Source organism: Trachinotus anak, unplaced genomic scaffold (genome assembly GCF_046630095.1).
Source record: "Trachinotus anak isolate AG129_WGS33_773 ecotype Australia unplaced genomic scaffold, CSIRO_AGI_Tana_v1 ptg000010l, whole genome shotgun sequence".
NCBI lineage: Eukaryota > Metazoa > Chordata > Actinopteri > Carangiformes > Carangidae > Trachinotus > Trachinotus anak.
In genome coordinates, this window is record NW_027273861.1 from 20,571,329 (window position 1) to 20,587,533 (window position 16,205).

The 16,205-nt window shown below is 38.6% G+C and overlaps 2 protein-coding genes across 5 annotated transcripts in view; one reads left to right on the forward strand and one right to left on the reverse strand.

The window, feature by feature from the left end:
- The window catches only part of LOC139625967 (E3 ubiquitin-protein ligase rnf213-alpha-like), a 55,091-nt gene extending 44,481 nt beyond the window's left edge, over positions 1-10,610 (forward strand). For all 4 annotated transcript variants that reach the window (XM_071486070.1, XM_071486067.1, XM_071486068.1 and 1 more), the window contains 15 exons: positions 226-260; positions 383-486; positions 753-906; positions 1,156-1,330; positions 1,523-1,611; positions 2,135-2,386; positions 3,678-3,807; positions 4,031-4,108; positions 4,374-4,554; positions 5,672-5,876; positions 7,408-7,485; positions 8,171-8,368; positions 8,612-8,701; positions 8,889-9,067; positions 9,392-10,610. In XM_071486070.1, coding sequence (XP_071342171.1) covers positions 226-260; positions 383-486; positions 753-906; positions 1,156-1,330; positions 1,523-1,611; positions 2,135-2,386; positions 3,678-3,807; positions 4,031-4,108; positions 4,374-4,554; positions 5,672-5,876; positions 7,408-7,485; positions 8,171-8,368; positions 8,612-8,701; positions 8,889-9,067; positions 9,392-9,548 — 2,105 coding nt within the window. In that variant the 3' untranslated portion in view covers positions 9,549-10,610. The remainder of the gene's footprint in view (positions 1-225; positions 261-382; positions 487-752; positions 907-1,155; positions 1,331-1,522; positions 1,612-2,134; positions 2,387-3,677; positions 3,808-4,030; positions 4,109-4,373; positions 4,555-5,671; positions 5,877-7,407; positions 7,486-8,170; positions 8,369-8,611; positions 8,702-8,888; positions 9,068-9,391) is intronic.
- A 519-nt stretch (positions 10,611-11,129) lies between these two features.
- On the reverse strand, positions 11,130-16,183 carry lsm4 (LSM4 homolog, U6 small nuclear RNA and mRNA degradation associated). Its single transcript, XM_071486071.1, has 5 exons — positions 16,066-16,183; positions 15,039-15,080; positions 14,354-14,452; positions 13,719-13,899; positions 11,130-12,053 (listed from the first exon to the last, which is right to left on the reverse strand). The coding sequence occupies exons 1-5, from the start codon at positions 16,066-16,068 to the stop codon at positions 11,911-11,913; spliced, it is 468 nt and encodes a 155-aa protein (XP_071342172.1). The 5' UTR covers positions 16,069-16,183; the 3' UTR covers positions 11,130-11,910.
- Positions 16,184-16,205: the final 22 nt, after the last annotated feature.

Here is a 16,205-nt window from a genome sequence, read left to right on the forward strand (position 1 = left end):
AGCGTGCTGCATATACTGTATGTGCCATGACTGTGCTCAAGCCTCACCAATTCAGGTCTGGGTTGCTGAGGATTGTTATGTGAAGCAATAGCAATATACAGTTATTTATCTGTCACAAAGTATTTGGCAATTAAAATGTTTGCTGTGGGAAACACTGTATAAATTTACAATTATTACAATTATTATCTGTCTCTGTCTCAATAACTCAGTGTTTGTTTTCCACAGTGTGTCCGAATAATCACCCATGCTTTGTTGATGAGGTAAGATATATTTGTGCAGTTCTGATTAATTTATCTTCTCAGACATGAAGTGTTAAAATATACAGTAGATAAGACATCAGATTTCTGAGCAAAATGATCTGATCTGTTATGTTTTTCTGCAGTGCGGCCTGCCCATGCAGAGAGGCCGATGTCTGGAGTGTGGCCAGGAGGTTGGAGGGGAGAAGCATACAGCCCTGCCTGGATTTACACGAATGCAGTTGCAGCAGTGAGTGTCATTAATGGTCAAACTACAGCCATGAAGTTGATTTAATGTGTTATCTTGTGGGTGTGGACAAAAAGGCCTTAAAAACACAGTTTAGATAGTTTGTCACTCCACACCCAAGATAAAAATTAGTTGAGTATCTTAGTATTTATGCTGTTGAAGTAGAAAAATATCTAGCATATCTCCAGCTGCCCATATCACGGTGATTTAGTTACATTTAAATATCTCCCCCACAGTACTAACTGACGGAGGCTTATCTGTTGTTTTAGGGATCGCACAAGGCCCGGCCACATCCTGGGAGACCCTGAGCGGAGAAATAACCCAGACGCCCTAGACACCAAAAACATGTCTCTGACTCCCTTCACTCTGGTTAGACTGGTTACACATTTAGCCATGTTGCTGGGAGCCTCAGAGAAGTCCCAGGTAAGCAGAAATAGCGTTATATCAAAATGAGACGCATCTGAAAATATACATCTGCAGTTACTGTTTAGTAGCGCTTACTGAGTATGTTGTTGGAGTGTAAGCGTTACTTTGGTGGAGTGTAAAGCCACTGTTTTTTTCCAGAGCTGACATTATGTACAGTTGAGCTATTAAAGGATTCTATCCAGATAATAATCTCTGTGCAAAATAGAAAGTCTGAAAAACATTATTCCCCTCCTATTTTTCCTTTAGTTTTTCCAGCACATTATCCAGCCTCCTGTGGGAAATGCTTGTTTGTTTCTCAACCTACACATAATAAAGGATCTGGATCAGCTGTCACAGACTCTGGGAAGAGGAGCTGATGACACCATTACAACTGTCAACTTGGTGCTCAGATCCCTGCAAGACTCTCTGCAGGCCAGTCACTGTAAGCTCACCCCCAGCCTGTCACTGAAAAATAAGTTTGCTGAAGTTGCACATTTTCTCATGTAGAAAGGATGAGTCCCACCCCCACTGTGTATGTCCAAATGGATTTCTCACGTCACATATGGTCACTGGTACAAATATCTTCATTGATGTGACATATTCTCCAAAATATTTTCTGTTTGACATTGTTTAGCTGGCATTGATCCATACTTAGTGACCAAAGAATCAAGAAACTTCTGGGACACTACTATGGCTGCAGAAATTATGACACCGCAGTTGAAGGTAACACCTTTTACCTTTCCTCTACTTTATGTTATTTTTTCTTAATGAATTACAATAAAACTTTTATGATGTTTGAAAATGATAGAACACTACATAACTTATGACTGGTACATACACTCACAGAGCACTTTATTAGGAACACCTGCTTATTCATGCAGTTATTCATTCAGTTCAGTAACTCAGAACCTAATAGCTACTTCTAGCATCATCTTGCACCTTGTCACAAAGCAAAAGTTGTCTGAAGCTGAAGCTGACAAATCTGCAGAAATGTGATGCAATCATGTCAACATGGAGCACAATCTCAAAGGAATATTTCTAACATCTTATGAATGTATTCTGACAAACTGAGGCTGTTTGAAGTACAAAACATTTTATTAGAAATTATGTGTAATCTATTACCATAATGTTCTTGTATTGCACATGTATTGTATGCTGATATTTGTTTTTTATTATTGCTCAGTACAAATATCTTTCATGGCGGCAGTAAGCTTTGCTACCATTACTACCAATATTTTGTGTCTAGGATCTTGATCAGCTCCTGCAAGAAGGAAAGGGCAGCATCAGGAATGACTCTCGTGTATCGTCCAACTTCATCATGAGGACAACCTTCGGTGATGATTGCACTTTCCTGTCCTCGCTGCCGCAAGGCTCTCAGGTCCACAGCTCAGCAGTGTGGAGCTGCAGGGAGAGGCTCTCACTGCTGAGCCTCACACACACTGTGGAGCATAATGACCAAAAGGAGGAGCTGCCTCTACTCTGGAGGTTCCTGCAGAAGGTGAATGTGTGCATTGTAAAATTTTATGACAAAATGGCTTTGAATTCACAACTCAATCCAGCAGTGTGGTTCAGAGCAAGAAACTTTGATGACTACTGTCCAGAATTTTAAGATATTTGTTGTGGATAGAAGATTATAAACCCATCATAATCATATTTTTGACCTCCTAACCTTTGAGCTAGGTCCACCAGTTGTTCAAAGTTTCCACCTCTAAATAACAACAAAATCGAATTGATATAAATTTTAGTTCCTTTACACATTAAGAAGACAGAGATTGACAGACGAATCGGTGCTGCATCAGCAGTAATGTGAACCTTGTACTGGACCGTTGTGGTAAGAAGGAAACTGAGCTGGGAGGCAAAGCTCTCGATTTATTAATCGATTTTCGCTCCAGCCCTCACCTATTGTCATGAGTTCTGGGTAGTGTACAATAAAATGACATCACAGCGAGCGGCTGGACACTGTGGAGTAGCTGGGCTCAGCCTTAGAAATAGGTTGAAGAGCTTGGAGTAGAGTGGCTGCCCCTTCATGTTGAAAGGAGCCATTTAAGGTGGTTAGGGCATCTGATAAGAATGCCTCCCAGGTGCCTCCATTTGTAAGTTTTCCAGGTATGTCCAACCGGGAGGAGACCCCGGGTTAGAACTCGCTGGAGGGATCACATATCCCATCTGGCCTGGGAACGCCTTGGGATCCCCTGGGAGGACCTGGAAAGCAGTGCTAGGTGTCTGGATGTTCCTGCTTAGCCTGCGGACCCCGGATAAGCAGAAGAAAATGAATGGATGGATGGATGGATGGATGGATAGATGGAAGGACACATTAAGAAGATGAAATTTTGTGCAACCTTTAAACTAACGGTCAACTTTTCCCATAAGATATCTTAAAATCTGAAAGGTAATTTGGGATGACACTGGATGAGTCCATTCATGCTCCTGAGGGGATACACCACTAACCTCAGGATAAATTTTAAACTTTCACCCCATTATTCATAATACTTTTGAGAATTAATGAACAATACATTTAAATTGATTTTATTTTCACCTGTGTGATGAAAGGGTGAGTTCAAAATTTTACAAATTTTCCTATTAATCCTCATAAAAGAAATGAAAATAAAAGCCCTAATGAAGTTTCAGTAAAATTAAAAATTAACTTGTCATCTTGACAGCTAGTCATTAGTTTTGTTCAGCAAATTTAGAAAGATGTATTATGGTCATCTATCTTAAGTAATTTATATATGCAGCCTTTGGTTATGAGACATGTTATCAGCTATTTAATTTGTGTTTTTCTTTTTCAGGAGAAAGAATTTCGCCAGATTAAGTTCCTTCCAGACATCTTAATCCTGCAAAAACGTCTGGTGAGAAAGTTCCAGAACGCATCTGACCAGATAGTGGGCTCCATTAAAGAGTTCATTGAGAAGCAGACAGGTACAGCTGTGATATCTCTGAGCAGTGCCTACACATAAGCCTTGTTTTTCTCTAAATATTAATATTTAATGTAATGTAATGGACTAATTGTTATGTTAAATATGTTACCCACCTTCCAAAGAAACAGAGGCATAGCTTATGGGACAGAAAACAACTGACATTTTACACACAATAATTAAATTTTTTTGTCATACAAACTATCTAAATATTTTATATGTTCCAGAAATGAGGACATGGTTTGAAAAACGTATTAACATCTTCCTGAAAACATGGAATCTGCTCAGAGTGTCTGTAACCAGCAGTAAGTAAAGCACATACCCCCTGTTTGTCTCCATGAATGTTTTACCGAGGCAATCACGATGAATGCACTTTTGAATGCACTTTCTTGACCTCTGCTTATTGCCTATGCTCATTTCCTCTGTATTAGCACAGGAAAAACTAAACTTACTTATTTGGTGCAACCGTGACTGAAATAACCAACTGAATGAAATTTTAGTGTGCATACATACTTATTCATTGTTGTAGGAGAAATAAGGATTGATTTATCTGTCCTTTCGCACCTACAGGTGAGATAAAAATTCCAGATGAATTTTGCAGTGAGGATTTGGACCTGGATAGTGACCTGCAGTACCTCCTGCCCCGGCGGCAAGGTCCAGGCCTGTGTGCCACAGGTCTGGTCAGCTACCTTGTGGCACTACAAAATGAGCTGGTGTACGCTGTGGACAGCCACACCGGAGAGGACAGCAGGTACATAACAAATCTTAGGTTGTTGTCCAATGCTGACCACAGGAGAGTTTTGTAGTTGCATGATGTAAAATACTGCATGAACAATGCTGCTTTGTCATTGTGCCATAAATATCTGTGAGTGCAGGTAACGCCCTTGTAGCACTGGACTGATCCTCCAACCCTAAGAGCAGGGAAGGAGTGACACTACCATGGAAGTGTATACACAACCATAGGAGTTAGACAACATATTTTTACGGCTTCTTTTCAGCTTCTTTTCGGTAGATTGTGTTGCATTCATCTCTTTTGGACCTCGACCCCACCACACTGGATCCATAGGCCAGGTTGTATTTGTTAGGATGGCCTAGACAGCATGATGACCCCTCAGTGTCTGATAGAGTTTTTGTCTGAGTTGCAGTTCTACTGGGAGGCCCCTAGTTTTACTGTCATTTAAGGAGTCAGTTGATCTATGCACTGTAGGTTGAGCTCCCCAAATAGAGCGACTTTAGTTTTTGACAGGGGAAGTGGCTATGGACAATGAATAGATAACAATGAATCTAGAGGCTGTCACCTTTGCATTATCAGCATTGCTTGTCTTCACCAAGCCCCTCTTGCAAGTAATGGTCTTTTGCATCAGTTGTCCTCCACTGTCCGCTGTGAAGATGCTATAATATAATGTTATGTCCAGGGAAGCCTATGGCAGCAGTTCTCAAACTTCATCTCTCACTTGGGAAGGTGGAAACATTTCATGAGGTTAGGCTATCCCAGTTTAACATGTTTGACATGTTTGACTGGTGTAAGCCTGGACTTGGCCTAATGTGATTTATAAGAAAGTGCCACAGATTTTTCAACATTAAAATGCATGTGCTGACTTTCAAAATTAATGCAGTAATCAAGATGGACATAGATACACTGTAACTGCCCATTGTTGGGTACAAAATGCATGGGTTTTGTACAATGTGTAAATTGTGATTACAAATGTTTATGATATTATCATAGTTAACAGAAAATGTGGAATAGATAGCACTTATGCTGTACTCTTTTGCTGTTTTGTTTTGAATACAGAACACTTTAAACAGGACGAAGGGGTTATTTGAAGAAAAGGTTATTTGTATTGTGATGTCTCTGTGACTTATTGCAGCAATTATAAGGTGAATTTGGCAGAGCTGGCGGAGCAACATGTGATAAGCTATGAGGTGGGGAAGGACCTGCTTCCTCTGGTTTTATCCAACTGTCAGTACAGCTTGGAACGTGGCCATGAGACAATATCACAGTATGACCTGCCCAGGATCCAGCAGCAGATCTTCACACGCTTCCTGCAGGGAAAACCGCTCATCACCTGCACAGTGAGTCCACACAGCCTGAAGCAGCAAAAATTGACACAAACAAGCTTAACCAGCCTTGTACAGTCTATTACTGCCTGTAGTGTGCGTTACCTTAGCAAGAAACAGACTCAGGACTCTGTCCTCATGAAAGAGACAGCAGACACAAACACAAGTAAAATCTCCAGGTGCAAACACAAATGGGTGTGACCAGCAAATTTTCTTTTGCAATTTTGTTGAACACATGGCACAACATGGAGGAGAGGCTGAATACATTAGTGGGTGTAGTAGTTGTGGGTGAGCTTCAGTAATGACCAATCACATGAGCTTCTTGTATCCCTTTTAAAAGCATTAATGGAATAGTAGTCTGACTTGTCTGAAAGAGAGAGAACATACATCTATATGAACTAGTTCCAAAAAAAACCAATACATAAAACCCAAATATTAATATACATCACCCCAAATATCCTGTCAGTTTTAGAATTAGAAATAGCTTATGTTGGTGCAGCACCTACTGGAACTCATTTATGTCATTAAAGTACAATAAACATACTGTTTACGAGTGTATTTGCAAAATATCAGTCCTTATATATCCAACAGAAAAAAATTAAACTGTATAATGCTCTTTACAAAAAAATATTTGAGTCTTAATTTGGACTTTTGCTTTTAATAAAAATGTTTTGTCAGATTTGATGGATCTCAGGACTCATTGCAAGGGAAGCTCACTTTATATGATTTTATTGTTAAACTTAAAATCTGTGAGTAAAAGCTCTCCAGTCATCATGTTTAAAAAAAACAAAGAACATTATTTACCATTAGTTCCTGACCAATTCTGTCGCCATGTCTGTAAACTTTAAATAATGAATGAAGTTGTGCTGCTGTGCCATCCATCTGTCCATCCGTCTTCTCTAATCAGAGACCTGAAAATGAAATACATGTATCATTGCTGCTGTTGTGCAATGAATACAGGCATTTAATCAGCTACAAAGAAAATATCCAACATGCTACAAGTTAGTTGGGCAGCTCAATAATCACATAGAAAGGCACTACTGACTTTTCTTTTCTATCATGAAAATGCACATAGCAATCTCAGTAGATGAAAAAAGTGAAGAAAAAATGTAGAAACAGTAGCAGATGCATAGGAATAGACTTGCCCATGACTTGCCCAGGAAGATTGCAGAAAAATTGTGTTTGCCCCAGCACTGGCATTGCACCTACAGGAAGACAGAACCCTCAGTCTTCCACCATGATCTACACTACGCAGAGCATTGCAGCCCACTGGTTACCACACCAGTAGCATCATGTCAGGGTGCATCCAACCAAGACTAGAGAGAGCAGACACGTTATTCTGTTTGCCTTGATTTGTTTTGGTCTGTCATAATGTACTGTACTTAATGCTAAGCAAAACTATTTGTTTTTAAATATTTTCACCAAGGAAATCTTAACATCTTGATTGACTTTTTATCATGATTGCATCTGCTCTGTGTCATATCACTTATTTTACAGTTTTTTATCTGTTTCCCTACTTCACCAAACTCAATGTGCTTTATTTTAGGGAATTCCCACTTTGGTCAACACACAAGAGAGAGACTATGAAACCATTTTTAAAGCTGTTAAAGGAAAAGTGCATCAGGTAAATTAATGAACCCTGTATCTCACCACATGTATTTACTACTTTTTTTTTACACAATAGGCAACAGAATTGTGATTTTTGACTACATATTACATTACACAATTAGATTTCCCTTAAATGTGTGTCGTGTAGCAATATACTACTAGCAACACTAGCAATATACTATATACTAGATGCATTACAACTTAGCAAACATCTTGTTTTGGAGTCCAAAATACTCCATTTAAAATAACATGAAACAGAAAAGCAGAAACTCTTCACATTTAAGATGCTTGGTTATTACAATTGTTGCTGATTTATTTTATGTTATCAAATCAAATAATTTTTTTTTTGTTTTTTCACAGATTCATTAATATCTAACAAACTGTAAATTTTGTGAAAGTGCTTCTTTGTTGTCAATAGAATAAATATCTCATCTTCAAAATCAGTGTAAAACAAAGGCTTCAACCCAGATGTGTTAAGAATAATTTTATCACAGTAGGAGTAAACATTTTGTTAATGGCAGTTGTTCATCTTGATAGTAATATATTCACGTAAATAGACATTTATACATTCAGCATATTTGACCTATAAAATTTGATAATTGCTTACACATACATCTTATAGACATTCAGACATTTTGTCTAGATTTGAATTATATTTACAGTATAATTCAGGCTTCATTCACAGTTTGTTTCTCCTTCAGGAGCCTCTGTCCTCCCTGACACGGAACGCCATATCCAGAACGCTTTCATCCTACAGCGAGGTGTGTGAGGCGCTCAGGATTGTGGAGCTGCTCCTGGGCTTCCTGTCGGTTACTGGTGGTGATCCCATGATGAAACTGGTCACTTACCTTGAGGATGTGCTGAAGATGGCCGACCACATCAATGATCACATATTGCAGGTTGATGTCTGTTGAGATTTTCTAAACAAGACTGGATAGTTAGGAAATGAAAGTGAATAAACGTTTCTCAGTCCTCAGCAACTGAATTATTAATAAATTATTAGATTATGTCAATCATCCCAATTAATAATTATAAAACATGATAATCTTATCAACCCAAAAAACTAAAGAAAAAAAGTTGTAGGCATAAGAAACACATGCCATATAGACCAGACTCTTTACTCTGCTGTGTTGTTTCTTCAGGCTCTTTGCTGTTGCACCCTCAGACACTGTGTTTCACTGTGGCAACTGCTCTCCTCTCTTAAATCTGAAAACATGCTGCGTCTCAAGAGGGTAAGTGTTGCTTTTGCACCATTGCTAATGGGCTGGTTAAATGCAAAACAAGACCACTGAATAGAAAATCACTAAAACACTGGAGTATTAATGTTTCTGTGACACCTTTTACTGTAATGTTTCATCAAAATATTTCAGTGTAATATTTTCATTTGTTTAAAATACCACCCCGTGTTTCTATGAAAAGGAGCCCTTTTCTGGGTATCCAGCTGAGTACCACAAGCCGCTGACCGAAGAAGCCAAGATTGAGCTGAAAGGCTTCATGTCCAGGTGTAATGTGGACCAGTGGCTGCTTGAGATGCATGAGTTTGTCCTGTTATGTCTGGGCAACCCACGGGCCACTGACGACTACAATCCATCCTGGAGGTAAACCTGTTGAACAGCTTCAGAATGTTTCCTTATTAACCCAGTTACTCTCCACTATTTGCATCGTAAAGAAATTCTTAACAAACAAGACTGCTGAGTTTCATGCAGTTTCATGACTAGGAGGAGCTATATTTAAAAAAACAAAGTTGCCTAATGCAAATTGCTACAACTCCTCTTACATTTAGTGACTTAATTTAAATGTTTAAATGAGAAGTACATTAAGTGACTAACATCTTAAAAACTGTAAAGGGTACAGAAGTAAATCTTGACAGACCACTGGTCGCTGGTAAAATGCTTCAAATAATGAATTTTCCTTCTTCTCAGTGTGAAAGAGACAGTGGCTGCCTACATGGACCGCAAAGAGGTGGAGGTGCCTCCCTATGTGGAGGACAAGTTCTCTGAAAACCTGCAGCTTTCCCATATTGTGGAGACCTGGAAATACGCTGTCACCATTAAACAGGAGCTAATGATGCAGGGATGAACTGAATGAGTTCATAGAAATTTTAGTCAGATTCATATATGTCATTCATTCTAGTAACCAAAGGAGTTTACTTTGTCTTTTTATTATTGTTATTTGTTTCTGTCTTTATTGATTTTGCTATTATAATTATGTATTGAAAGTTTTAAAAATAACCTTAGGGCTCTTTAAACAATGAAGCACACCAAGACTGATAAAACTTGAGTGGATGTCTAAGGCCTGCCTAAGGTAGTAGGCCTTTCAAGAAAATTTGAACATCTACTCAGGAAAATGTTTGATGATTTTGACAAGCGTATATTGTAACTGTTTGATAGTATCCGTTTCAGGACTATGTTGTGACTAAGTTTATTCCACCAAAATCTGATAATTAGGGTTATGAGTCTGTACGGTGGTATGATGAAGTTGTAAAGAAAAGATACTATACTTTATATTTTCATTTTATTTGTATTTTTTTCATTTGTATTTTACACATTTAAGTATTTTTAATGTTTATTTGCATTTTATGAAGGTATAATGTTCTTTGAAACAAAACCTCTGGTTTTATGACATGAGATAATATCAATAGTTCTTGATGTAGTGTTTTTGATTTATCTTATTTTTATCTCTATTTTTATGTCTTTTTGTTCAGTCTGGCCAAGTTTTGGGTCAATGACTATAGAGAATCGTGGACATAGTGTCTGTGATCTGGAAATGGGTGTGCTCTTCTTGTACTGTTGGACAATCTAAAATCTAGAGACAGGAAGCACATCTCTGAACTCTTTAAAGTTTTATATTTTATCAATAAGCCTTTGCAGTTTTTAATACTTAATTCTTTTATGTCTTGTTATTTTATTAATAAAACAACCATTTGTAGAATGTAGAACATTATGTACGTTACATGTTTAATAGATTCTGCCTGATGTGACTGACTTTATGTAAAACAGTGAAAAGCATGGAAACACTGACAATTATAAAGCTCTAAGCAGTAAATGTTATCTGTATCTGCTGAAAAGTTTAAGTCATCAACTGATTATTATATTTGGATTACATTCATATTTCACTAATCAATAAATCAATTTATATGTATATGCCTGAGTCTTCACCAATCATTCATTCAATTATGTTGGTTTGAGTTTAAACTGATTTTTTTTTTTTATTACACTGTTAATATGTTACAGCCCCTACATTTTTAATTGCAATATTATTACCAACCCTAACCCTAACCCTAACCCTAACCCTAACCCTCACTCAGATCTGGACTGGGTAATCCAGTTTGTCCCCAATTGCATTTACATGTTAATGTGTTTTTCAAAACTTAAACGACAATGTTTAAGGTTTTTGATGCACAAAGTAATATTTATGTCATTCAAGATATGAGATCCTTCATGTCAATGAAGAACTAATAAGATTGGAACTTTGCTGAACTACTTATTACTGAAATATTTGTTCTTATGATATATATATAACCTCTGTATAATTGAAAGGACACACTTAGCAAATGGAATTACAACAGTACACTACTGTATTTTGATTTCAGATTGTTTTCAGCAGCCATTACAGTTGAATCTTAGAAACAGAGGATCATTTCAAAATGAATGCAAACGCTTTAACAAAAGTTGTTTTATTCTCATGTTCTCATGTAAATAAATTACAACATAGTCTTTTGTTACAAAAATAAAATGAAACCCAACCAAACAGACACATGTTGGATTCACCATGTCAGACTTAAGAACATGAGACACTTTTTTTCCCCCATTATCATCACGTGTCATCTTACAAATGCTTAACAAAAGTGTATTAAATTTTAGGGACTGAATCCTAATCTGGCGAATCCTGGTCTACCATTAACCTGCTGTGATCACATTGTACAGTGCAGCAGCCAATCAAAAAGATTGCAAACAACAGAACATCACAAACAGAAATAAAGAGAAAGTTTAAAAAAATATTCATGCAACCAAAGTTGGGGCTGGGCAGTTTCTTCATCAATGAAAACTACACCTGAGTAGACAAGTTGACAAGCGAACAACCAAAAACTCCAGTGTACCAACTGACACAACTGTTTTGGAGTAATTATTAAATGCGATTCATGATATAAAATGTAAAGTTGTGATGATACATATTACAAATTGATACTAGAGGCGAGGTCTCTGATAAACTGGTATATGGTCATAAAAAAATGTTAACAGCAACTTACAGATGCTAAAAAACAAAATTCAGTGCCAATGCACAGCTTCTCTCAACTTCTCCCAGTGTGGTTGCTGCAATGGTCAGTCCTGACAAACATCTCAGCAGAAGAAACCACCAGGAAGTTAATTAAATCTTCATGTACTGAAGGAGTGATCACTCTGAATAAGAGGATGTGCTGTTGTAGGTGCCATGTTGTCTGTCAGTGCTGATTCTTCATTCCCTGTGGTTTGCCTGGTTTCTTATCCTGCTGCAGCTGCTGCTGCTGCTGCTGCTGCTGCTGCGGCTGCTGCTGCTGGCCTCGACCAGGGCCGGTCATACCTCTGCCACGACCACCAAACAGACCTACAGAGAGACACAAGAGAGCAATGCAAACAGAGAAACGTCTTAATCCTCTCAGCTGTAATAAGTATTATTCAGACACGTTTCCATCTTCTCCACAAAATAAGACAAAAAATTATCATCACTTACAATTAGACAGATTTTTTGTTTAAAAAAAAAAAAGATGGAGGTCATCCAAAGCAAGATGCTTATGATTGTCCATTGGCAACTTGAGATTAATCACAAATTAATCACACATTTATTTATCTGTTCTAAATGTACTTTGATGGGATATTTTTCAAGTTTTCAATATTCTTATCAACATGGGAGTGGACAAATATGCTTGCTTTACGCAAATGTATATTTATTATTATTGCAACAATTTTTAAAAAATGACTAATACTGTCCAGAATACTCTCCAGAATAACCTCAAAGGTACTACATGCAGGCTTTGAAGCTGAACTCGCTGCTCAAAAGACCCTTTTCTTTATCCATTTCTGCTCGAGACGGTTTGTTTCTGTTTGCCATCCACAACGTTACTGCTACTGATTCCTGATTTCCCAAAGTACAGGAGCGGGCCACAGGTCATAAATCACAGAACGTGCGTGCATTAATCGTGCGTCAAAAAAATTTGTGGTGTTAAAAGGAATTAGCGTTAACTCGTTATTATAGCATTAACTTTGACAGCCCTACTTTAAACACAGGGTTGTAATGTGACAGCAGTTCAGGAACTCAGACAGTGGGTTCCCAATCACAAACTGAGGCCATAGTACAGAGATTTCTGATTTGTTTCTCAGGAGCCTCTATCTGGTCTGTATCTGGTATCTATTTGATCAAAGAGTCACAAATTTTGTGTGTGTAAAAACTACAACATGCCCATCAATGAATTACTGTCACCTGGGAATCATTAATAAACTAATCCTACTTCTTTTGACTTTTTTGGAGCACTTTAAGTTCGTGTGTAGTTTGAGTGGCAGTTTGAGTAGCTGCTGGTATTTGTGGTGAACCATGCAGAGGTGTGTGCACTGAAAAGGAAGCAGGCCAATGAAATCTGGGCTGTATGCAGGTTTTAAACAGTTAAACTGAACTGATTTGCTCTTAAAAATGTCACAGCTTCCTTGACATATCAGACACTTATAGGAAAACTCTTGTGTGGCTAAATGTGTGTTTTGCACAGGTTTATCAGGTGTCTTCAGCTCACTGACGTTCATTTCCCAGTTACTTGATTGGTTTTGAAGTGTTTTAATCAGCCTCATGATTGCAGAAGTTCCTGGGTTAATTAAAGGGATAATTATTTAACTTTTTTAACAAAAACTAAACTGCTACTGTTGTTGTAAATATGTATTTTTTTGTATATTGTTATATTGTTATTATTTATCTTTCCTATATATCTGTTATTGCAGTTTCTTTGCAGCTTTCCTGTTCTCTGCACCGCCACTTTGCTGCTGTAACACTGTGAATTTCCCCACTGCGGGACTTAAATGGTTTTGGCGGACATTGCTGGTCTAAACACAGGCATATTGATCTTTTATTCACAAGTATTTTTGCTAAGAGTGTGTGGATTTTATATTAGCACAGAAACTTGGAAACAACCTGACACTGTGACGCCAATACTCATGTTGTGAGAGCAGGCACAAACCAACGCCCCTGCAGAGGTCTGCCTGATCAGCAGGGAGCGTTTCCCCTCACCTCTGCCGGCTCCTCCCCTTCCTTTGCCCTGCTGTTTGTTCTGCTGGGCGCCTCCCCGTCCGCGGCCCTTCGACACCACCTCCTCCTTCACCATGTCGATGATCTCATCCGGGATTCGCAGATACTTGATGGTGCTGCCTCTGATGTAGCACTCAGGCATCCTCCAGAACTTGTCTCCGTCCTGTCAGAGGTTAGTGGGGGTGTCAACACATCCGTATGCATCCCAATCACAATATCACTTGGACAAGAAATATTTTCAGTTTTGTGAACAAGCTTCTGTCTACACCTTTTCAGACAGTTGGACACCTTTGTACGGTGTTGTATTGTTTTTAATGGGAAGTTGTCTTTCCCAATCTTTTTGTGTAATTATCAAATGCCATCATAAATAACAATAGCAACAGCAAATTAAGTAGTATGACAACACATAGATTTAAACACTGAGAAGCTGTTTCACAGACACTTGGTCTCTGTCTGTTACACTGACAGAGAGATTTTCCTGGGCTGTATAGCATTCACTTCAAGCTCCGTGTTAAAACTGGACCACAGAGATGTCTACTGTGCCCTCTTTACTGTGGGAAGCGCCGTGTCAACACTTTTAGCGACAGCAGAGAACTGAAAGCAGAGCTCAGCTTTACCCTCGAGGTGCAGATGACTTCCCTCAGGTTGATGTTCATCCAGTTGTCGCAGCTGACCAAGTGACCGTTGTACGTCTCTCCATTCTTAAGCTCCACCAGCTGAGCAGACAGGAGACACGACAAGCGTGAGGTGCATGACAGAAGCTAGACCTTCAATCTTCTCAGGGAATAACCCACAAAACAAGACATGGCAGTTATAGACTGAACAGAAAACAAAAACACTGGAGTTAAGTCGAATCAGATGGATATAAGGTTGCCAATACTTAATGTAGTTACTAAACTATATCTAACCAATTTAACCTGAAAATGAAACAGCTAGCAGTAGCGCATTGAACATGATATAATTTATAATAAGATAATAAAAACGTAAATGGAGCCCAAGGGAAGCAGACAGCCAAACCTGATTAATTAGATGACAGACTAACAACAAAACAAATACTTATCTTTGCTGGTTACAGACTTACAGCCACAAAAAGGTAATTTCTTTACACAGTTTTACATAAAATCAGATACTCTGGATGGTTTTAACTGCTTTCAGTCAGTAAATAATTTCAGACGTCACTTTCTGATCCAATATCCTGAAATACAAACTGTTTACCATGTTTAACATTTTACAGCTTAATATACTAATCAATCAAAGGATAAACAGCCCTTTGACAGCAGAAAGAGCTGGACGTCTCCTCACCATAGGATGGTTCTGAGCAGTCTTCAGCAGAGATAAGGGAAGCTGCAAAATAACAGAAGAACAGGTCATACATTGGAAACATTATTTCGTTATTTGAGTAAATCAGACAACCAGGACTACATGGCACTGGCTACACCCAGTTACATGACGGGCTACATTAGGAGTACCCACATGCACACTGCAGTAGTGTGTTGTTTCAGCTCCACTGACACTGACAACAGGCAATTTATTCTTATCTTATTTACAGCTGCTTGAGGTATTTTCATAAGGTTCAGACAAAGTTTCTAGGTGTATATTCAGTACTCCATATTTGACTCTATGCTAGACAATAGCTAACAAAAAGTTTCTGCAGTGTTCACCAGATTTATGACATTTTTTAATACAGAAGAGATTACAATTCAAAACCTTTCTCTCTAGATGAAGAATGACGGAAAACAAACAATAAGGACTATGATTATTTATCAATTCACAGCTGTTTACAATCTATACAAATCTTAGTAACATATTTAATCTAATAACCCCTGGGGCCCCTGGGTCTCTGCCCACAGTAAGTGACTTCATATTTATTGGTTGATCACAGAGATTAGTCCCAAGACTGTAAAGACAGGGGAAAAATATCTCAAAGAGACACAAAACAACCACAGAAAATGTGTCTGGGGGCCACGTACAGGAGGGTCAGGGGTCTACACATCTCTGCCCGGGTCCCTAATGTTTTACAAAGCGTCTATGCCTCCGAGACCTTTGACCTTAACACATAAGACCTTTCATGTCTCCTGAAGTCTTTTTACCTTTTTACCGTTTACCTGACCTCGAACTGAAGCGCACACAGCCCGATAAAGAGGTTTGCAGAGACAACACTGTGTAAAACCCGTGTTATTTAGCTTCACTGGCTAATTTCACTTAGCCTGCGCAACACGCCCGGACATCGCTGTGACCCGGCGCCTCCGCGCTGAGCAGCAGCCTGTTGCTCAACATGCACAAGGTCGCTCCCAAACGTTTTGTCTGATTTCCAAAGTGAAGCACTCACCATTGTGATAGTATCTCTTTCTTATTTTGTGTCACAGCTTCTGCCTCGGCCCTTCAACCACACGATTTTACCTCCTGTATTCTTCTTCTTGTCCCGAGAGCGTTTCCGGTGCAAAATCACGGCGTGTTGTAAAGATGCTG

Excerpts from the sequence above, each read along its gene's own strand:
- lsm4 (XM_071486071.1), bottom strand. Across the intron at positions 13,900-14,353 it reads AAGTCATCTGCACCTCGAGG|GACGGAGACAAGTTCTGGAG; the intron begins GTAAAGCTGAGC and ends AACCTCTGACAG. Across the intron at positions 12,054-13,718 it reads AAGGGGAGGAGCCGGCAGAG|GTCTGTTTGGTGGTCGTGGC; the intron begins GTGAGGGGAAAC and ends GTCTCTCTGTAG.